At 42.9% G+C, this 23830-nt stretch overlaps 3 protein-coding genes and 1 long non-coding RNA gene across 8 annotated transcripts; 2 read left to right on the top strand and 2 right to left on the bottom strand.

The window, feature by feature from the left end:
- Window positions 1-5422: 5422 nt before the first annotated feature.
- On the top strand, window positions 5423-9741 carry LOC134187553 (zinc finger and SCAN domain-containing protein 16-like). Its single transcript, XM_062655706.1, has 4 exons — window positions 5423-5485; window positions 5554-5656; window positions 8274-8526; window positions 8597-9741. The coding sequence occupies exons 2-4, from the start codon at window positions 5561-5563 to the stop codon at window positions 8638-8640; spliced, it is 393 nt and encodes a 130-aa protein (XP_062511690.1). The 5' UTR covers window positions 5423-5485; window positions 5554-5560; the 3' UTR covers window positions 8641-9741.
- On the bottom strand, window positions 6547-18576 carry LOC134187554 (uncharacterized). Of its 5 annotated transcripts, none has more exons than XR_009971137.1 (7): window positions 18404-18575; window positions 15964-16041; window positions 15875-15899; window positions 11170-11264; window positions 10942-10981; window positions 10749-10880; window positions 6547-7009 (listed from the first exon to the last, which is right to left on the bottom strand). It is a non-coding gene; the product is annotated as an uncharacterized LOC134187554 (long non-coding RNA). The 5 variants fall into 5 exon arrangements; XR_009971136.1 differs by having other exon boundaries at window positions 15964-16062; XR_009971134.1 differs by having other exon boundaries at window positions 10942-11129; window positions 11188-11264; window positions 15875-16062; window positions 18404-18576.
- LOC134187551 (uncharacterized protein K02A2.6-like) lies at window positions 14438-15869 on the top strand. Its single transcript, XM_062655703.1, has one exon. The coding sequence runs from the start codon at window positions 14576-14578 to the stop codon at window positions 15629-15631; it is 1056 nt and encodes a 351-aa protein (XP_062511687.1). The 5' UTR covers window positions 14438-14575; the 3' UTR covers window positions 15632-15869.
- A 2953-nt stretch (window positions 18577-21529) lies between the features above and the next one.
- On the bottom strand, window positions 21530-23823 carry LOC134188074 (uncharacterized). The gene is made up of 2 exons (XM_062656256.1): window positions 23689-23823; window positions 21530-22843 (listed from the first exon to the last, which is right to left on the bottom strand). Exons 1-2 carry the CDS (start codon window positions 23747-23749, stop codon window positions 21750-21752), a joined length of 1155 nt encoding a protein of 384 aa, XP_062512240.1. The 5' UTR covers window positions 23750-23823; the 3' UTR covers window positions 21530-21749.
- Between the last annotated feature and the right edge of the window lie 7 nt (window positions 23824-23830).

A 23830-nucleotide genomic window follows, 5' to 3' on the forward strand; every position in this document is an offset into this window, starting at 1 on the left:
TAACTAGTCTACTAAGTAGCAGTGCACGCTTGCTAGATACACACTGTGACACAGTTGAATGCATAAACACAATGACATACTATTTATTCGTAATCATTGCTTCAAACAGTGACTGAGTATATACCCTAAGGTTGCTGATACGTTAGAGAGTAATAAGCAAAACTGTGTTCAATCTTACAAGCTGTCCAATATATAATGAAATTATGCTGACTCTGTTACAATATTGTAATGCATCTGTTCCTCTTGGAAGCCCACTCCAGACATGCAGCGTTAAAGTCAAAGTCTTCTAACACAGGGACCTTCAATAGAGATAAACAGCAGCTGCACTGTGATTTTGTTGCTCAGACGGGGTTTCTCAGAGGTGTCTTTATCCTATTTAGTTCAGAAAAGCCCTCTCACAGTCAGCAGTGGAAGCAGAGATTAGCTGGGCAATGGCTGCAAGGTTACAAATGTTTGGAAACACTAACGAAAAGTTCTCTTTCTTCACAATTGTAGCCATCACGTCTTGTTCTGTATGGCAAAGAATTTGCACTTTGAAGTGGCACAGCCGTTGGAATCTGACTGGAACTATTTTTGCAAAGTGGTCAATCAGCGGTCCTATTCGGTATTGGCTTTCTTCAAGCCGCCTACTTAGTAAGCAGGTTATAAACATACGAATTACATCATTAAGATTACGTTTCCTTCACATGCACTTGCTATCCTGTATTTGAAGCATATCTAGACAATCTCAAATCAGTGCTCTCTGAGAGTGAAGTAGAAATTCAAGCGTAGCGCAACGCTACGCTCAAACGCCCTGGGGAGAACCCTGCTTCAACCAAGCTCTTATACTCACTACCTGACGAATACCTTAGCAGTATGGCTGCTTTCTGATCAAATTAAAATTTCAAATATCCTAGATAAGTCCATATTAGCTGATGAAAACTTGTAGTCTCAGCAAATCCAAAGCCACCATCTCAAGCAACCTGAATGCCGGAAGCTTTGCTTAAGTCTGAGTAAAACTTTCCAAGACCAAAGTTTCAGGAGAAAATGTAACTCTTCAGCAGCTTCACCATGCAAAGCAACTACTGATTGGCCCTCCTGCTATATGCCTGACAAAGCAAACAAAGTTGGTAGAAAAAATTCACTCTCGCCAAGGCCGTTTCAGCTGGCAAGGGGAATCCTTTCTTTTCTAGTGTAACTTGGTGCACTTCTAATGATAGTCATTCACAGAGTACAGAAGCTAACAATGTCAGTGAAACCTCCATGCCTGTAGTAGCACAACAGTCAGTTTATGTGAAGAGATGCACTTTAAGAACAGACACACTTCAACAATTTCAAACTACCAGTGAAGCCAATCTAGAGCACCCACTTGATGCCAACCAAGAATGCAAATCTGATTCAGGCCTCCCTACCAGTATTATACCCTTGCTCCCTCAGCGGTACAATTATTTTGTTGACTCATATTGTCAGCATGAATTGGAAAGTTTCCTAGGAGCTGGAACAAGCACCTTTACTCTAGAAGCATGGACAAGTGCCAATTGTGAAACTGCAGCTGTCCAGTGGATTACACATTTTGAAGAGGTTTCAAAAACCACCTATCGACTCACTACAGGTTTCAAAGCAAAAGGATGGCGGCTCCTTTTTAAAACTGTTCGTCATTGTCATCATTACAGGAAACAGAAAACTCTGTCACAAATGTCCACAGAAAGCAAGTGCAAACTAAAGAAAACCACATACATTGTTCCACACAAGACAAAAAGTCAATGTGTCGTAGCACTTTAATAGTTAGGGTATACCCACCTGAGGCAACTAAAATCTCAGACCACCCTGAATATCTTGCCTTAACAATCACATACCACCCAATCCACAGTGGCCATGCGCTCAGCTTTAGGCCAGTCACAGAAGCTGTGAAAAGCAAAAATTAGTCTCTTTGAGTCTGACAGCTCTGCTGCCTCTGCAAAACATGAATGCTCGACCCAACTCCAACTGAAAAGTGATCCACGAGTAGTTGAGAGCACTCTTGCAGACAGAGCCATAACCCCAAATGTACGAGGCATTCAACGCCTCTTTAGAAAATGGCGATCAGACAACATTGGACCATAAAATGGAGACGCTGTGTTTGAGCGGCTGTTTGAGGAAGTACAACGATACAACAAGGAACATGAAACAGAGGGTGGGCGAGTATTTCTTCAACCTTATGAAGCAGCAGCTGCAATGAGCATGGATGAACCTAAACCAAAAACCAGAAAGACTGATGTCATGCCCTTCCTTTTAGCTCTAGTCACTCCTCTCATGGCCAGAGTCCATGAAATGGTCACACACAGTGCAAAGCTAGTCTTTTGTGACTCAACAGCCAGTCTTGATAACTTGAACACAGCTGTGTTCATACTTCGCTGCGGCACATCAGTAGGAGCTCTACCACTTGCTGCAGTTATGACATCCAGTGAAGATGCTGTTACCTTGTCAGCAGGGTTTACAGCACTGCCACATACTGCCCAAGTGTGCATTTCTTGAAGAGGCCCAAATCTCGGACCACTAGCATTATTGACAGATGACTGTGCAAGCAAACGGATTGCTCTAAAGAGTACGTGGCCTCAAGCAGAATTACACCTATGTATCTTTCATTTTTACAAAGTATATGAAGATGGCTTTGGAGCTCAAATTCTGGTATCTGTGGTACAGACAGAATTACCTGTATGGCACTAACAAAACAACTTGTTTATGCCCCAAGTGAGCAAGCATTGACTAAAATCAAACGTGAAGTAGACAAAAGCCCTTTTCAGACATTCAAAAAGAGACTAGGTGATTACTGGCAACAGATGAAAGAATGGGCTGTGTATTTCGAAAGAACTTTCCCACACGAGGCAACTATACCAATCATTATTCAGAGGCTAGCATACGCATCATAAAAGACATCCTTTTCCAAAGGAATAAAGCTTGGAATGTGGTACAAATGTTCAATCTTCTCACACAGACTCGCGAACTTTATTACCAGCAACGTTTGATATCTGTTGCCACAAACAGATTAGATCATTTTGTCTCTACAAGATTTACTGTGACAGGAGTAAAAGCGCACACCATTCCATCTGACGACATTGTCGCAACAGATGACCCAGACATTTACACTGTTGTGAGTCAGTCAGATAAGAATACAATGTGGTAGTAGACTTACAACTGGGTGAGTGCACCTGTCCCATCGGAATGCAAAGTCAACCTTGCAAACACCAATTTGCAGCAGCAATGAAGTACCGCAAAAGCAGTGTCAATACTATCCCAACGTATTCACCTCAAGACCGTCAGCTTTTTGCAGCAGTGGCATTAGGACAACACTGCTAACCCATTTCCTTTGACAGTAGTGTCCACCAATAAGCAGAAGAAGAATTAACATCTAAAGTTTCTTTCCATCGGTATGAATTGGTCTGACGAAGATATCAAACGTTTCTTTGAACAAATTGCTCCTTGTTCCTGTGAAACAACTGAAGTGGCAACTGCAGCTGACGACAACATTGATTTTAGCAATACATTTCAAAGAGATCAAGCACAACCAATTAACAGAGGAAGCTATGAAAAGTCAAGGGACGTCATTAAAAGAGTGCTACAGGTCACTAGAGATATCAAGGACGGACTGCATGAAAGTCATGTCACAGACAGCTTCATAGCTGCAGTAGAAAGGTTTTGTTACAATTATTGAAAACTACAAGGTAAAGGAATCCATTCACCTGGTACACACAGCGACTGCTTTCTGCTCTACACATGTTTGGTAAAGAGGTGCAACAAAAGAAAAAGATTCGAGTGCAACCTATTGCTGTAGCTAGACGACACTTCAAGTCCTTTTCTACCCGTCCAGCATCAGCAGGACGTCCAAGTTTGCTCATGAAAGCCAAAACTACAACCAACATATTCAACAGAAACATTATCCCCAAACGAATCCACCAGAGAGCAAGAAGAAACCACAATCTGTCAATAAGTTTGAAAACAAATACCCCTAATGCCGTCTAAACTGTACAAGGATACAAGATTCTTTGAGTTGAGGAAACTGTTTATGTTAATATTCCTTGATATAAAGAGAGAAACAGATTGTAATTACAGTGTTCAGAATGAGTGTTCAGAACAAGTCATTCCAGTTTTATGTCCAGCAAACTGTGCACCCACTAGAGAAATAGGCATCGTCATTGTGTGTGTTTTAATTTTATTGTTAAAATGGATCATGGATTGATTCTATGTATTTTTAGGGTAATGAAAAACTGTGTTCTGTGCCAACAGACTGTCCGGATCAACAACTTCCTGTAATCCTGCCTGTTTGCCATACATTTCTTATACAAACAAAGTAATTGCAGTAACAGCAGAGTACATGATTAATAAACAGGTTCTTCTGCAATAGTTACTAGTATATACAGTAGTGGACAAAAGTATTTGCCGGGTAGTTTTTGTTGTTGATTTTTTATCATATTCTGGACTACAGAATGAAAATAAGTGCTGATATGAGCATAAACTGATAAGTTAGTTTGTTTTCAAAGGTTGTAATATTGTTTGCATTGAATATGCTTTGATAAGCTGTAATGTAAACTTAATTAATCTGTTCTAACTAGGTTGTCACAATAATCTTAATTAAATTGCAACAACCAACTGATTTAGACTCAATTCTGTACCAATTATCTTGATTTTCCCATTGCATGACAAACATTGACCAAGAAGTCGCTTTATTAATATTTTGTGCTTCCACCCAAACACAAACATCCTAAAAACCCTTGAAATTTCTTGCCTGGCAAATACCTTGTCCACTAATGTATATACACACATATAAATTATAAATTACTATTAAATCACATTTAGGGTTCAAAAATACTACCATAAATACATAAATTGTGCTTTAATGTTACTAAATACTGTATTCTAACAAATTAATAATTACTTAATTAACTAATATCAATTAACTAGCAAAATATACAAACCTCTGCCGTCTTGTATGATAGTTGCATCACGAAAAGCTTTTCTGGAGTCAACTGTTCCTCGAGAAAGTCAATTTCTGCAAAGAAAACGGTTTGTAGCAACCAACATTCCCCGTATTGGGATCTCCTTTCACTAGCCACTGCAGTTTAATGAGTGTGGTAACTGCTCGCAGAGAAAGCACAATTCCCACGATCTGTCAGCATAACAACACATTTCGAACTACTAAATCATACATGATCCAACATGCGTGCACGTGAGAATAGTCTACCGTGCACGTGCAAGTTAAACTTATCCAGGCTATATATCCGGGATGTATGTGTGAAGTGGACCCAAAAAATTTGCTAAGGCCGATTTTAATTGGCTCTACACGGGTTTGGGAGTCCGAGGCTATTTTCCCGGTAAACGTCGCCCTGGACTTCTAGCGTGTGCGCTCCCTCTAGAGTCCATATGCAATGCATACGCGCGTTACCACGTTGACGCGCGAACATTTGAGAGCCATTTCCGTAACAACAGGTCGGTTACTCGGTACACTAAGGTGTACAGTACTCAGAAATTTGTACGTGTCTACATCAGTTACATGTCGTCTGTTTTTCATTCTGTGGCTGAACTTGAGCTCTAATCTAGACTTGTCATGAGTTTGGCTAAGTTCTTTTCCGAACGGCCTCAATGCACTAGCTCTTTTTCATCTGATACGGAATGGAAACAGCACGAAGAAGAGCACAGAAAGGTACATAATTATGATGTCTACCAGGTTTCTAGCTGTAGTGTCTGCCCTTCTGTGTTGTCCTGTGCACTGGCATGTACCCCTGTCAAAAGGCTTTTAGTACACAACTTGGAACTTCTTGTCATTACAGTCCCACTGAGTTTCTCACCTGCTACTTAATTAGGGAGACTGTCCTTGAAGCTACAAAGTACGTGGAACACTAAAAGTAATCATGAAGAAGCTAGATGACAAGAATCAAATTTACTATGAATAATAGCATTGTTTAATTAATAATTGACTCAGGCATATGAACCTTCAAAACTCTGATAGCTAGTTCCAGCTTCCTGCTGTACAGTTAAAGAGAACTACTAACATAGGTACTATGATGGACTGAGCTGTTGATTTCGACAAATCTCATTAATGGATTTGTGTGTCAAAATAGCCCAATATGTGATCCATACACGACTGCAGATGTCACAGGTGTTTTGGGTACTGCAATGGTAGTTCCCTGCCTTTCAGCATTGTGTCTTCATTATCTTAGCTTCACATGCAGTAATCGTCTTCGAATTGTTCGATTGTAGTACTACATGTTGATCTCCATAGAGACCTGTCATTAGCTATTTTTCCCACTGTAGAGGACCTATATGGCAAGATTTCAAGTTTGACTTGAGACTGTCTTTGAATCTTTGTTTCGAACTCCCTGTAAACGTGCTCCCTCTAGTTGTCCATAGAGCACGGCCTTCGGTATTCTGTCATCATTCACACGAAGCAAGTGCCCTGACTAACTAGATAGAAGGACTGTCTTGATACCATTCACGTTGCAGATTTTGAGAACTTCCGTATTAGGAACCAAATTCTGCCATCTGGTACCAGCAATCTTGCATAGACACATCATGTGAAAACGGTCTAAACTTTTGACATGCCTGCGATAGGTACGTACTATATGCACTAACATACATGATACATAACTTTACTAGTAGGTACTATGCACTAACATACATACATACATACATTTTTTCTATTTTTGTTACAAGGACCCTTAGGGCCCAGGTTACAGATACTAAATACTTACTACCGTACAATCTAAACTCAGTTACTATATGTCATCATGTTCTTCTTCATCTTTGCTGTCTGGGAGTGCTGGTGCTGGTGCTGCTGCTGCTGCTGCCTCAGCAGTCACTCTATCATGTCACTAGGTACGTCATACTTGCTGTGCTTCATACTTCATACTTCATACTTGCTGGACAGAACTGACACTCCAGAGAGAGAGGCAATCGTATGTTAGTTCCTTGCCCAAGGGAACTTATGTATGTGGCCCTCCCGCACTCGAACTCTGACCCAAAGGTCCCGGATGTTGCCAATCTCCAACTGCACACTCTAACCAATTGAGCCACATACATACATACATACATACATACATTTTTTTGTTACATAGGGCCCAGGTTACTGCAGACACTACTAAGTACTTGCTACTATACTTTCTACGATACTAGTATACAATCTACGATACTAGTATACAATTGAAACACTATCAGCAGTCACTGTCTATATGTAAACTTCTTCTTTGCTTCTTGGACAGAACCTGACACTCCGGAGAGAGAGGCAATTGTATGTTAGTTCCTTGCCCAAGGGAACTTATGTATGTGGCCCTCCCGCACTTGAACTCTGACCCGAAGGTCCCGGATGTTTCCAATCTCCAACTCCACACTCTAACCAATTGAGCCACATACATACATACATACATACATACATACATACATACATACATACATACATACATACATACATACATACATACAGAACATAGGTACTGTACTATACGCACTACCATACATACATGCATAACAGGTACATATGCACTAACACACATTTTTTGTATTATATCGGAGTCTGTACGACTACAATAAGAACATACTAAAATTACATCAAATACACAACTAAACTATGCAGAAAGAGGAAGAACATACTTACAATACACTATGAAACCTAAGCGGTGTAACTGATTGTATTAATGGTGTCTCTGACCCTTTACATCTGTACCAGCAATGTCTACTACATACATACATACATACATACTCTTTACAAGAGCCTCTAGGGCCCAGGTTAGGTATAACAGTCACTATGCACTTGCTACGATGTAACTCTAGAACCAACAGTCACTATATGTACTTGCTAGAATGAGCAATAGTCTCTATGTACTTGTTTTGACAGAAACGACACTCCATAGAGAGAGGCAATTGCATGTGAAATCCTTGCCTAAGGGAAACGTCTGTGCCCATCCCAGACATGAAATTCTGACCCATACATACATACATAATACATTCATACATGTAGACATACAATTAATAATGCTTAAATAAATTCAAATTGAAAACCATTGCTAAGCAATCAGTCTTATGCACATCAGTCTGTCTGTAATTCATGCAAACTACTGTTGTTGGCGGTTAGTGGAAAACCAATGTCAATCTTACAGAGTCTTTTGTAATGGAAGAATGTTACTTAGTAACCCCAGATTATAACTGCATAGTAGCTATTGAAAGACAACATACCAGAATTCTCTAGTTGTTTATGTGTATGCGCATGCACCACACACAAATGCGTGGTTATAGTTTTAGCAAGTAAACATGTAGCTTGTCTTTAGGAAGATTTATTGCTCAATAATAGTGTATCGTCATCTGTTGAGAGCACACAAAAGAAAGCCAGAAATAAATGCCTTGACTGTGGGCTTCAGTATAAGACACAGCAAACACTAAAACGACACAGGAGGAAACAACATGGTGCTGGCTACGAGAAAGACATTTGGCATAAATGCATGGTTGAAGAATGTGGTTTGAAATTTATGCAAGTGAAGAGTCTAACAGAACACATGGTGTCACATCATCACATGAACATGGGTATGTTGTTCTTTCACCCTATATTCATGTCAGAGATAATGCCATATGGATGTATTTGTACCATCCACAGGAATACGTGAACTTGAATTCAATAGCAGTGATGAATTTTTTTGAGTGGAAAAAGGAGGAACAGAGGAAGACATGCACATACTACAGAAGAGAGAGGTCAAAGAAGCCAACCCAAGGTTGTAGCACAATTATAGTGTGTATTACGCTTACTGCATATGCATAAGAAACAGGGGAGAGAAGCAGGGCACGTGCTTCTTCAACTTCCAGCAAACTGAGTAGATCTTATGAAGTCGCATAGTGCTCTAAACATGCCTGACATTCACGCACGCTGCTTTGCTGTGTTAGCTGTATAAGACTTGTGATATAAACATACAATCAGCCGAGTTGTTGCTCTGTACCATGCCCTGGTAGACAGACGTGTGTCCTTCTAACTGAATTAGATTCCTATACCTATGTATTGTGATTGATACATACAGCTACAACTTGATATAATTACCACTGTAATTGTAGAGTGTCAGACCCTGTACTTTGTCTGCTGTCGAAGTCACAAAGCAAACAAAAAAGACAGCGAAAACAAGAGAAAACCAAGAATGCAAAAACGAATGGAAACAATCTGTCTCTCCAGGATCAACGCAAAATTTTATCCTGCGTCACAGAGAGCACTTCATAACACGGCAGGACATTAGGAATATTTCCAAGTCAGTTGTAGATATGTCTGCAGTGAACCATGCCGATGATGCACAGTCTGTCGTTGCAATTGTGAAAAAACTAGCCAATAAGCAATATAACCCTGTCTTGTTGCACAAACCATTTGGCGTGAAGGATGAAAATTTCTCTGAATTACCAGAAGATTCATTCATGTTAGTGATTCAGACAGAGCATCAGAAAGAGCTCTTTGAAAAATTCAGTTCTGGAGTGGTTTGTGTTGACTCAACGCACAACACAAATCAATACAACTATAAACTTATTACCCTGATGATCAGAGATGATCATGGTCAAGGTAAAGACATTTTAGCCACACAATCAGTCGTTGAAGAAATTTTTCTAATTCTAAAGTCATTTGCCATACTTCATAGGTCGCACAGTAGCTTGGACAATAAGCAGCAAGGAAGATCGCCCTTACATGTACCAGGTCTTTGAAGCTGTCAAAACTGCATCACCAAATGCTGTTGTGACAACATTAATGAGTGATGATGGTATAAAGTATATCAGCTGACATCTTCACAAAATATTGTTTGCATTCATGTCCTATAGACAATGCTGCATGGACTGCTAAGGCTGTATTTGGAAACGACACGAAGCATCTCCTATGCAGATGGCATGTTGACAGGTTTAATGCAAAGTGGTTTCTTATGTTTTAGCTATTTGCATCTAGAAACTTTAGGAAGAATTTATATGCAAAAGTAAAAAACAAACTTCATCAGGTTGCTCTGTACCAAGGCTTGTACCTCATCCTAAGTGAAACAGACCGAACAAAATTTCAGGGGTACATGAATTCTTTTATTCATACATGGCTGCCAAAAGAAGCCAGCTTCATTGATTATTTCAAGACACACTACAGCTACAGGCCAGGTAGTACAATCTGTTGACGCAAGTGGTATGACTGCTAAATATTGTTGACTCTTACAGAGGTGTGAGCAATGGCATTCAGAGATTACGATCATGCTGACACAGACACAAACATGGTTGTGGAAAAGTAAGTACTATTTAACATCACAGTAAAGCAAAACCAGAACTCTTTATTTCAGAACCACTGTATGTATGTACTTGTAACAATAGAAATCAAAAGGTAATTTAGGAATATGGGGCATAAATTCATGCCACTCTATTTGAGACAGTTGTACCTATTCCTATACTTCTGTTATCTGTCTAGCCACTCCATAGCCGAACACAAATCACGCTACACTAGAATTGATTTCAGGATGTAACTGGATAAGCTAGAGAGCTGGCAAACTGACAGTGCCGAGCCAATAACCAAATACTGTTGACTGTTACAACTATGGAAGTGTATTTGGAAAGATTTACTTGCAACAGAGTTGTAAATGCTAAGTTGCTATCTTGTCAACAATGATCAACCAAGGCTTATACTCAGTTCAATGCACTTGACCATATATATATATATATATATATATATATATATATATATATATATATATATATATATATATCCAGGGTTAAATGAACTTGACCAATTATTGTAGATTACAATGTACCTTGACTATCAAGGAACACTCAATGGTCACTAAAACATCACCCTTGATTTCACAGTAGCTGATGTATACTGTTTCTTTCTTGCAGTTTCCACAGCAAACTGAAGAGACATCCCTCTTATTTGGCAAACATCTCTAATAGACGAATAGATCATTTGGTCAATGTTCTTCTAAAAATGGAAGAAGACCAAAATACCTTGATGTACAGAAAAAACAACGCTGGCATACACTCAATCCTAGGACAAAACAAGAAGAGACACGACATGACCGGAGAATTCTGATCAGCGATGCAGATGTGGAGGTACATAAATGCAAATAAGCTACGTTTACACACTCATTATAAACTGAATATCACACATACACACAGGAATGTGAAGGAAACATCTGGAATGTACAATCTCAATCAAAGGCTGAAATCATTTACCATGTTAAACAGCTTCACCCATGTTGTCCCAACTCCAGTTGTGCATCTTTCACATGTGCCATCTGTGGCTGCTGTCGGCACATGTTTCAGTGTACCTGCTGTAGTGTTTTAGGTCAGTTAATGTCATTAAGTGAGGACACGCCCTTGCGGCTACTACTATCTATTACTTAGCTTTCCAGCCCTGCCACTTGTATTCAGTTCTGTTCTAGCCTTGGTACAGTACAGTACGGAAAGCTACTCGTACGTAGCACGTTGTCTACTCGGTCCTCAGACTACACATTTCACATTGGCGACGAGGTGAACTATGGCTACGAACAGGGACTCAGAGCGCCGACCTATCGAAACTCTCGATATCACAGGCCCCGCACACATTGTTGCAGAACGATGGCGGAAGTGGAAGAGGAGCTTCCAATATTACATAGAGGGTCAAGGCATCACCGATCACTCTCGTCAACGCAGTCTCCTGTTACACTACGCAGGTACAGCTGTGCAGGACATACACGAGAGCCTCACAGAAGCCGCAGTTACAGACGATAATACGGCATTTTCTCGTACTGTGGATGCCCTTGACACATATTTCCAGTGCGCGCCCAACACGCCCTACGAGCGCCATACCTTTCGTCAGATGAGACAGAACGATGATGAGTCAGTAGACCAGTTTGCGTCCCGTCTCCGCATGCAGGCAAAACACTGCAATTTTCAAGATGCAGACGACCAACTTCGAGATCAGCTGATCGAACACATCCGTGATGCTCGACTCCGCCGCAAATTACTTGAAACTGTCGATATACAACTGCGAGACGTCTTGAAGACAGCACGTGTTTGGGAGTCAGTTGACCAACAAGCAAGAGGAATGCAGCACGCTCTCACACCTGCCGCCGTAACCAATGCCAGTGGAAAAAAGCCAGACGACATTGCAGCTGTCCGATACCGCAGACAATTGCCAAAAGGTCAAGCAAAAACCCACAGCGACGCCCCAGCATGCACACATTGTGGTCGATCAGGACACTATGCACGCTCTGAAGCTTGTCCAGCACGTGGGAAGACTTGTAACAAGTGTCACAAGCGCAACCACTTTGCGTCACAGTGCCGCAGTCAAGGAGTTTCCGCGTCATCTTCGGGCTCACCGCAACGTCGCGGTACCAACCACGCCTCCGACCGCAGACAGAAACACAGACCACCTGCTCGCCGCAGTGACCGCGCTCATCAAGTCACCGCATCTTCCCAACCGGATTCTGGAGAAGATGAGGATGAGTCATTCGCCTTTACGATTGGTGATTACGACGGCCAAATGTCAAAGCAGCTGTCAACTTCAACACCAACAACCATGATTAGTTTGAACGGCGTTACCACACAAGCACTAATCGACTCTGGAGCTTCTTGCAATATTATGGGTGACGATCTCTTTCACAAACTCTGTTCACAAGGCCTGAACGTAACGCTACGAGTAACGAGCAAGACGCTGTACGCTTACGCCTCACGTCAACCACTTGACGTCGTTGGTCAGTTCACGGCCAACGCTACGATACACGGAAGAACAACGCCCACCGAATTTGTGGTAATTCGGTCGAAGGGGCAGCTTCTCCTCGGCAGGAAATCAGCTCAACAGTTTGGAGTACTGCGGTTGAAACCTGAGCGACCGCACACCGCACACACGGTCAACACGTCTGGTGATCAGTTCCGGGTCGACATCGAACAGCGATACCCGCAGCTCTTTCACGGTGTCGGCAAGTTGGATGGCTACCAAGCGCATATTCACATTGATCCGCAGGTCAGACCAGTCGCACAAAAGCCACGACGGATTCCTTTCGCACTTAGAAAGCCTGTTTCGGACAGATTGGAAGAACTCCTTACGAAGGACATTATCGAGAAAGTCGACGGTCCTACGTCATGGGTTAGTCCAGTTGTCGTCGCGCCGAAGGCGTCCGGAGAAATACGCCTATGTGTTGACATGCGCCGTGCGAACGAGGCAATTATCCGTGAACGTTACCCAATTCCAACGGTTGATGAAATTCTACAAGCACTGAACGGCAGCACTGTCTTTTCAAAGCTTGATCTTCGATGGGGATTTCACCAGGTCGAGCTTGACGAGGCGTCACGTGATATCACTACATTCGCTGTCAACGACGGTCTCTACCGCTACAAACGCATGATGTTTGGCATCACATCGGCGCCAGAGAAGTACCAACACATTGTCAGCCAACTTTTGACCGATTGTCCGGGTGCACTGAATATTGCGGACGATCTCATTGTCTACGGGCCAGACCAAGGGACACATGACGCTAACCTGTTCCGAGTACTCGATCGCCTTCGAGAATGTGGTCTCACCCTCAACCTACAGAAGTGTTGGTTTCGCAGAACTAAAGTCGAGTTTTATGGCCTACAGCTGTCAGGACAGGGAGTAGAGCCATCCAAGGACAAAATTCAGGCAATCATCGATGCACCACGCCCAAGTACCGCAGCAGAACTACGCAGCTTTCTTGGGATCGTGGGATTCAGCGCTCGATTCCTACCCGACCTCTCCACGACTGCAGAGCCTCTACGCCGAATCACACACAGAAACAATTCTTTCACGTGGACCGACGAGCAAGAGCGAGCTTTCACGAAACTAAAGAAACAGCTTGCTAAAGCCACCGCACTCGCGTACTTCGACCACACTGCACGTACACAGGTCATCGCAGACGCCAGCCCTGTTGGTCTCGGAGCAGTTCTCGTACAACAACAACCTAACGGTTCGTCTCGTGCAATCTGCTATGCCAGCCGCACGCTCACCAGTGTCGAACGCCGCTACAGTCAGACGGAGAAGGAAGCTTTAGGTCTTGTTTGGGCTTGTGAACGTTTTCACCAGTACCTGTACGGCACAACTTTTGACCTTGTCACCGATCACAAACCTCTCCAAGTGATATACTCTCAATCGTCAAAGCCATCTGCACGCATCGAACGATGGGTTCTTCGACTCCAGGCGTACACTTTCAAAGTAAAGTACGTCACCGGACCAAACAACATTGCTGACGCCTTGTCACGTTTACCGACCACCAGGATCGACGACGCAGTGGACACAGGTGATACTGAAGAGTCAGTCCACATAGTTACGCAGTGTACCGCTCCGTGTGCTATAGCAATAAAGGACATTGAAACCGCTTCAGCTAGTGATGATGAGCTACAGACCATCCGCCGATGCATAAGCACCAACGACTGGACACATCTCCCTCACAAGTTCATGCCGGTTCGCCACGAACTTACAGATATCGGTCAAGTCGTTCTTCGCGGTACCAGGATAGTACCTCCTTCATGCTACCGTGACCGCATCCTGGAGTTAGCTCATGAAGGCCATCAAGGAATAGTAAAGACGAAGGAACGCCTCCGCACTAAAGTATGGTGGCCTGGTATCGACCGACAAGCGGAAATGACGTGTAAAACTTGTATCAGTTGTCAAGCCGTCAGTCAGCCGCTTCCTCCAGCTCCAGTCAAATCAACGGCACTACCACAAGGACCGTGGGAAGACCTAGCCACAGATTTGCTGGGACCTCTACCGACAGGAGAAACGCTACTCGTCACCGTAGACTACTACAGCCGCTACTTCGAGGTTGACATTCTACGGTCTACTACCGCGCAGTCCGTCATCAACCGTCTCAATGTTCATTTTGCACGGTACGGTATCCCGCGAAGCATTCGCACCGACAACGGACCGCAGTTCATTGCTTCCGAGTTCACTGCTTTCCTCAACGAGCTAGGAATCCAGCATCGCCGGAACACACCTCTTTGGCCACGGGCAAATGGAGAAGTAGAACGACAGAACCGTACTCTGTTGAAGGCCATCAAGGTCGCGAATCTTGAACAGAAACCATGGCGAGTGGAGTTACAAAGATTTCTACTAGCCTACCGGTCTACACCTCATTCAACAACAGGTGTCAGTCCCGCCGAGCTACTCTTTCGCCGTCCAATGCGCAGCAAGCTACCCGCTATCACGGATACGGTAAGTGATGACGTATCTGTTCGTGATCGTGACTCTGCACGTAAGCAAACCACGAAAGATTATGCTGACCAGTCGAGTCGTGCCCTGGACCATCCTGTCACAGAGGGAGACAGAGTTCTTGTCAGAAATACGACTCCTGCGAATAAGCTCAGTCCTACTTTCTTGCCGGATCCGTACACAGTTGTTTCTCGTCACGGGGATCAGCTTGTCCTCGAATCTCCGGGAAAAGTCAAGGTTAAACGCAACGTCCAGCTGACGAAGCCGGTATGCGAAAGGAAGGAAAGAGATGAGGACGTTGAGATATCAGCAGGCAGCAGTGAAAGTGCAAACACCGACAGCAACACCCAGGCAGATACTGGAGACCAAGCTGCAGCCACGACCCCGACACAAGACATGTCTGAGCCAGAGATACAACAATCAGAACGACCGAAGCGAACTATAGTCCCTCCTGCGCGATTTAAATCGTTTGTGACTTCGTTTCGTTAGTTTGTATACGTTCAATTTGTTCTCCGTATTGTTTATCTAAAGGAAGGGAGGGAAATGTAGTGTTTTAGGTCAGTTAATGTCATTAAGTGAGGACACGCCCTTGCGGCTACTACTATCTATTACTTAGCTTTCCAGCCCTGCCACTTGTATTCAGTTCTGTTCTAGCCTTGGTACAGTACAGTACGGAAAGCTACTCGTACGTAGCACGTTGTCTACTCGGTCCTCAGACTACACATTTCACACCTGCTACGACTTTGCAACAGGGCACCTATGCAAACATATCCACAAAGTGTGTGCAAAACATTGTCTAACTGCTTGTGTGGCAACATTACCAGATACAAGTGCCAATGAAATTGATGACAAACAGAGGTCTCATCTCAAAGTTGTGATACCACAAGCAGAAGACATCACTGGAAGGGTTGAAGGTAGCACTACATTATGACAGACAGCAAAACCATGTCATGTCCAATAAACACACTGACTGATTAACTCATGTCTACCGTCTACTAAACAATTAAACTCATACAGGTGCCTACAGAACTAGTAAATGTAAGATGTCATTAGTCCACAAGAACTGTACAATGCAAACGTCTGACAAAGGTCTAGACTACTGACATCAAATGATCAACATTCTACATCACGATCAAGGAGGCACACAGACAGACAGACCGAATGAATGAATGACTGACTGACATACAAACATACTGGTAATATGCAGTAGTAATTGATTGTCTCTGGCAGGAAAAGCAGCAGCCACAGCTGCAAAGCCATCTCTTGCAAATCTTTATGTCACACCCTATGCCAAAGGCTAGATATTGGAAATTTCAATACTGTGTACTTGCCAACTGTCCTATCACACCTAAAACAGGCTGAGCTGATAAGCAGGCTTGACCAACACACATCAACAACAAAGTATGAGAAGAAAAGGATAATAGCACCTGGACAAAAAAATGAAAAGCAGCCCAAACAGTTCTACCGGGTTTCAAGTAAACCAGGTCGCAAAAGGAAGGCAGAAATACTGAGGTATCATTTGTATACATAAACCCATTAAAACATCTACTCAATTTGTATTGTCTACATCAGAGCTCCGAACCCACATGAAGCAAAACGGTTATGTGAAACAACATTGGAAAAGACTGTTGTACGTTTCTGTTAGCATGAGCTCTTCATTTTTACAACATAGTGAACATGTTACAGGATGCAGAAAACTCATCTAAGCAAATTCTTGATGCAGTTGTAAGAGACAGTGCTCATTGTATTGCATATTGTAGTCACTGCCATTGAGTAACCAATCGATCATTTTACAGGTTACCGACCACACATATTTCTTTCGTGCACCTTTTGATGCTACTGTAAGTTAGTTGTATTCATCTGGTATGTACCAACAACATTACTTACTGCAATAATGAGATAAAACAAACAGCCACTATTACATAATTTCACAGTTACTGTTTCACAGGTTAATGGCAATTCAACTAAGGTTACTGACACCTCAACTAGGCAGACTAATAACGTCATCACACCTGGTGGACATCATGCAGTTACACTACACTGCCCACCAGGAGCAAGGGTTGAAGTTGGCAAGGGACAGAAAATCAATCGGTTGACTCCTAAGATGTGGGAAGAGATGAAGTCTCGGTGTGCTTACAACCAACTCTGAAGTCGTTAACAGAGAACGTTGTAATTGGTTTCAGACTGCAATCTAAGGAAAGCCATTGAACATCTTATCATACTAGCAACAGAGGTTGACCAGACATGCTTACTGGAGTTCATGAGTTTATGTATATTATTATGAATAAATAGTAGCATCATCATATAGTTTAATGTCAATTAGTTAACTTGGTTTGACATATAGGAGACATATCCAACATCAAATATTATTTGCTTGCTGTTGTTGTGCTGTTATTTTATTGTTGATAATGATGATGGTGTTTGTGGTGGTCAATGACAATTAGCGATAAACATGGTGGTAATGATGGTGCCACCAATGACAATTGATGACAATTTTTACTTTACCACTCCAGCTCATACTCAATAGTTGGCCTTCACACGTGAATGGACCAATTATGTCATCAAGAAGCCCCAGTCTTCTGGTCAATGAGACTAATGGATCCCTAAAACCTGTGTTTAACTAATTCTACTGGTCACATATGTCTGACCTAAGCAACTTGTTGTCAGTCATGAAGTACAACTGCTCGATCAATATCTGAGAACTAACCATTATATTCCATTATATATAACCATTATATTATATTCTTAATTATTATTAAGTATATCTGGTCAAACTCATGCAGTGATGCTACGACATTGTGTTAGATCAAAAGATTTTCCTTATATTCCACTCTGATGGTGGTGATTGTGTGTGTGTGTGTGTGTGTGTGTGTGTGTGTGTGTGTGTGTGTGTGTGTGTGTGTGTGTGTGTGTGTGTGTGTGTGTGTGTGTGTGTGTGTGTGTGGTGTGTGGTGTGTGTGTGTGTGTGTGTGTGTGTGTGTGTGTGTGTGTGTGTGTGTGTGTGTGTGTGTGTGTGTGTGTGTGTGGCCTGCACCACTTACTCAAGTAAAGGCAGAAAATGGATGGATGGATGGATGGAGTGTGGTTTAGGTCGTTGCGTATAAAATGTATGTCACTAGTGTATTTCGAATTACACCCATCCACTGTAACTCCCAACAAGTCAAACAGTGACAGTAATTCATGTGTGCACAGACTGTAAAGACATCTCATGTACATTACATGTTTAATTAATTAAGGATAGATACTACACACTGTACGTACCTTAGTCAATTTCAGCGCTCTATCGCTCCCATGACGGATAGAGCTACGAGTTCAGCTACGGAACTGAAAACAAGACGACGTGCAACCAATTTCCTTCTGCACATTCTGCAGGGCTACATAACAACGCGCGTGTACACACATGAGCTTACCACGTGCCCTAGAGGGAGCGCACGCTAGAAGTCCTGAGCGACATTTACCGGGCATCATTTTCAATGCCTTTTTTATTTTTGTCGTGGCACTACTCAGAGTAACAAAATCATGTTTACACCACGAACGGAGCGTCACCTCTAAAAATGAGGGGCTAGACTTTAAAACGCTACAAGACACGCCCACTTTATTTAATTAATTAACGGATACGTTTCGTAGCTAGTACACATTAATTAGAGCACTTCCGAGGGGAGAGTTTGATCGGCAAAACTTACACGCGACCCTGACCCGTGTGACCTCTTTGAATTCATGCATGTTTAGTATGTGTACATGTATAGTGTTGCACATGAGTGTACTGTACTATGCATGCAGCTAGACACTGTCAAAGTATAATGTATTACGAAATTGAGTGACAAGTAACGCCCTCCGCGATCCGATCTATATCTATAGTTGTCTGTCACAAATTTACGAGCGTAAAGAAGGACACCACAATGAGTGGTGGACTGCTTCGCGAGAAGCTCACTCTAAACGGGTTGAATTGACTTCCGGTCTGTCTGTCGGTATGTCTGTACCTATCTATCTATCTATCTATGTTTGTTTGTAAGCGTGTGTCACGGGGAGTTTGTCAGCCAATCAGCAATCGTTTTGAGACGCAAATGTAGGTGACGTAATACTAGCTTGTCAGCGTGAATCACTCTCGGGAATTTGTTGAGCCAATCAGCAGTCTTTTGGCACACCAACAATGGGTGACGTAACAATCCCGCGCACTATGACAGAAAAGCCGACATGTCATAAACCTCCATTTTACGGTCAAACTGTCGTCAAACTAAGAAGCGCAGAGTAAAGTTCAGGTAATAGTTGTATGCGTTTGTTACTTTTTACAAAAGAATCGCAAAACAAACGAATTTATCGTTCTTCAAGACGCCAAGCGAAGGTCCCATGGGACCATGCATCTCGCTCTAAGCACCGTTGCATGCGCACCACCAGCATGTCATCTGCGATCAAGAGAGCAATATGGTCTAGGTAGGACTGATGATAAACGATCGACGTCGTCTTGCAAGAAAGAATCTTGAGAAACGTTGTGTACGCTGCTTTCTTCTGGATCCAGTCGCTAGATGTACATGTATGTCGCTTCACAGTATATTCTATGCAGCTAGGAAACGTACACCGATCTCTAGCTACAACGAAATAGCGGAACGAAAGATGGCAACGATTCAATAAAAGTATGATAATGATCTGATAGTCCATCTCAACAGTTAATTAATTTATTAACTTCCAGTGATACAAGAGCGCTGTACATGCAGAATTGAGACATAACGTGGATAACAAGCCCGCGCCGTGCAAGAGTTGCGTAGTTGTGTGAATTCGAAGTAGTGTGGGACATTGATGGTATTTAGTTAATTATCTCTAATCACATTGATAAATCCAGATGTTTTCAAAGAATTGCCGTTTACATTCTAGCAACAATTAAGCTAATGATTAATATGATTAATTAATAATAATGACAATAATTTAACAAAATTTAATATACATTGATATTTACAATAAATACACACACACACACACCACACACACACACACACACACACACACACACACACACACACACACACACACACACACACACACACACACACACACAACGTCACTTCTGTCACTTGTGCTGAATTCGAAGTGTAGCGTGGGAATTGATGATATTTAGTTAATTATCTTTAATCACATCGACGCATCCTTGTGTTTTCAAAGAATTATACATTCAAGCAACAAGCTAATGAATATATAATGATACTGACAATAAATAGGCAAAAATTAATAAAATGTACATTAATATTTATAATAAATACACACGTGCCACACACACACACACACACACACACACACACACACACACACACACACACACACACAACAAGCTAAGCAAACACACACACACACACACACACACACACACACACACACACATACACACACACACACACACACACACACACACACACACACACACACACGCATGCACACAGCACGCACGCACACACACACACACACACACACACACACACACACACACACACACACACACGCACACTTACACACACACGCTCGTAGCTGTGAAGCGACGGTGTAAACACAGCTTCATTTACTGAATTGCCTTCGTACGGGCAAGATACTGTAGTGTAAGGTAGGTCTGTGGACACGTCACGTGCATTATTAATAATAATTATTAACAATATTAATAATCTATTACCCATAGAGAAAACATGATTGCATTAGCAGCTACGCCTCATGTCGTACTGTACACAGTCTGCGCATGCTCACATGCCTCTTTTGCTTGCCACGCTCCTATTGCGAGAAGAACGGGTCTTGTGATCATCTATAATACTTAGCGACAGAGCTGTTCTCTACGAAATAAGAGAAGCTAATGAGATAGCATTGCACTGCTTGCATACCAGTCCGGTCTTTAGATAGCCGATTTCTGGCTCTCGGCACACAGAGACATCAAAGGCTGTTCACCAGATCCCATTTCGCCCGGAAGTATGACGCGGCAGGAGTCTGGCTACGCGAGACTATAGCAATCATACACACAAAAGGGGCGTGGCTAGCAAGATTAGCTTTCTACATTGACTATACTTCCGGGCCGAAATTGAGGACGCGCAACAGGATGGTCTAGATCCGCCACTACGTGAGTCTAGACACTGCAAACTGAAGACCAAGAAGGAAGAGACAGATGACGAACTTGAGGATTTTAATCCGAAAATCAATTAATAAATTTGAAGGCTAAGTTTTTCCAGGCCCTCCGTCGCTACTGCATGCTATCAAAATGTCGGAACCACGTCTGGACCAAAGGAGCTCAGACTTTCCAATAATTTTCTTGCGTCATTCTAGGAATACTTGTTTAGTCCCTCAAATCTCTAGATGGCATCGTGTGAGTGTTGTTATTCCTTTCTGGACGCATTCAGAGCGCAAATCCAAGAGACAAGGAACGTTTTCAATGCAGCCCGGTTTTTATTAATTGACTAATTTTATAGTTTTCTCAACACCGACTAGAGAACGAATGCGTATATGCTAACAGCGTCAATAAGCTATACTAGACACGTTTACTACAGCAAAGAAGCCGTTCGAGCAGCTGCGCTTTTATCTATCCGGGACTTTGTCTCTCTGCTGCTCACGGTTAGCGTCCTCACGAGTTCTCGTCGATGATTCAAGTACAAGGTCCAAGGTTATTGCCAGCAGCGGGTATAATTTTGGACATTTTTCTTCCTCTGTTGGGACATCCCGATGCTAGAGCACCTACGTGCATCGCAAATACGTAGAATGGAGAAGTCGTGGTTTTCTTGTAGATGACAGGAGCCCCGGATGATCCATTGACCGTATCACAGTTGTAGCAGACGTTATTCGTAGAACAGGTCGCATTACGTCTGCACACTCCTCCGGAGTCGACATTTGACTTGTAGGACAATTTCTTGACTTCTCCGTTTGGGTGGTGAATGATGAGTAGCATGTTGGTCGTCGACGGGATCGAGGTTGTACGGCGTAGACATCTAACGCGCGTTATGTTCTCTCTCACTGTAAAGATAGTGAAGTCGAGTGGAACGTTTGTCTGAATCATGCGGTCTCCGTGGTACGTGGCGTTGGCCGTTCCGGTGCTACTACTGCAAGTCCTGGCGTTGTATTTATAGAGGACTTCGAGAGTACGGACCAACTGGCTGGTATTGACGACGTGATTGTTAGTCATGCAGCGTCCGTCGTTGGTCGCTTTCCATCCTGTCGCTATTCTTCCAGTCCCGTTCTTGACGTAACGTAGTTTAAAGACGGCATCCCCGAGTCGGTAAAGTTGTGGTACGTCGTTCTTAAAGCAGACTAAGTTTTTCCATTTGGCTCCCCCCGAGCATAGCTTGTTGGGCTTGCCCAGTCGTTCATAGTAGCAGTCGGAGTAGTGAACGTAAGTGAGATGAAAGTGAGATTTGCCATTCGTAGCGTGCAGCTCGAGTACGATATTTTTAGCCCAAACGCGACGGCTGTTTACGTCTCCGGCATCCCGCCATCCTTTACCCTCGAATCTCTCCATTCCGATTGTCCGCCCGTTTGCATCGAGGCCGTACACGAGGACGTAGTCTCCCGGCGCCATGACGAATGCATCGAGATGCACTCGAGCGGACTCGCATTCTTCGGCTGCGATGTCGAAGCGCCAGATTTTGACTCCGCCTTGTTGAATGTGGGCGTGGTGAGAGCTATCAATGTGAACCGAGCGGACGATCGATTCGGGATCGACGTCATAATCATCCATGCCACGCGCTATTGAGTTACAAAGAAAGATATAACAATCAGATATAGCAGCAGATAGAAGTCAATCAGTGATGGCAACAATAAATATTGTATTAAAATTTGAGTGTTTTTTATTATTGATTAAATGTCTTAGGACAGGTGATTATCATCCATCAACAACAAGATCAATTTAGTCTGCATGATTTGTCATAATGTTGTATGACAACAAAGACAACGCAACGCTACCGCTTATACAGGATGCCCTCTTGACCCAAAAGATTACTTGTAGTGACAGCTGGGTGATAAAAGCAACGAATGTATTCTATAGTGTGCGTGTCTCGTGGTAAACAGCGAGATCAAATTTGTTTATCAAAATTCGATCTCCGCCTATATGTGCATGCATCCAACACGCCCGCCGGACGAACTGAGATTTACCTAAAAAACGCGCGACTTCTGACTCACAAATTGATGTTCGAAAATGTCGTCGAATAGCTACAGCTTCCCTAGGCACCCAAATACGACCGAAGAAGAAGCAGGTCACACTCGATTTCTGCTCATCCAGACGTCTGAGGAACGCGAGAAAGTTGTCATGGCCATGCAACGGCATGTTTTCACATTCGTTCTGTATAGCCAAAACAGTTAGAAAGCCCCAGTCTTCGGAACCAAACGATTCCCGCTATGGGCGAAATACTTCCGGAACCAAAAATACGCCCTACTAGATAATCTTCAACTAATTGCTCGAAACAAACTATATTTTTTCTGAACAGACCACTTCTTTGATAGAACACAGTCAAGACACTAGTCGTAGTTACTCTGCGATGGGATGGGATGCGTAACACGCCCGTGTATATCGACAGCTCTAGCAAGCAGCTTACCTTCCTTGATGTCGTTCCAGACACAAATGATCATCAGAAACAGAAGAACTCGAGACGTCATTGTTTCGCGCAAGAGACTTACTCACGACGCGGTCTGCAGTGCTGACTGAATGACTTAGATTTCAAAAGATCTCGTTTTGTC

The sequence above is a fragment of the Corticium candelabrum genome, chromosome 12 (assembly GCF_963422355.1).
Source record: "Corticium candelabrum chromosome 12, ooCorCand1.1, whole genome shotgun sequence".
In the NCBI taxonomy this organism is placed as follows: domain Eukaryota; kingdom Metazoa; phylum Porifera; class Homoscleromorpha; order Homosclerophorida; family Plakinidae; genus Corticium; species Corticium candelabrum.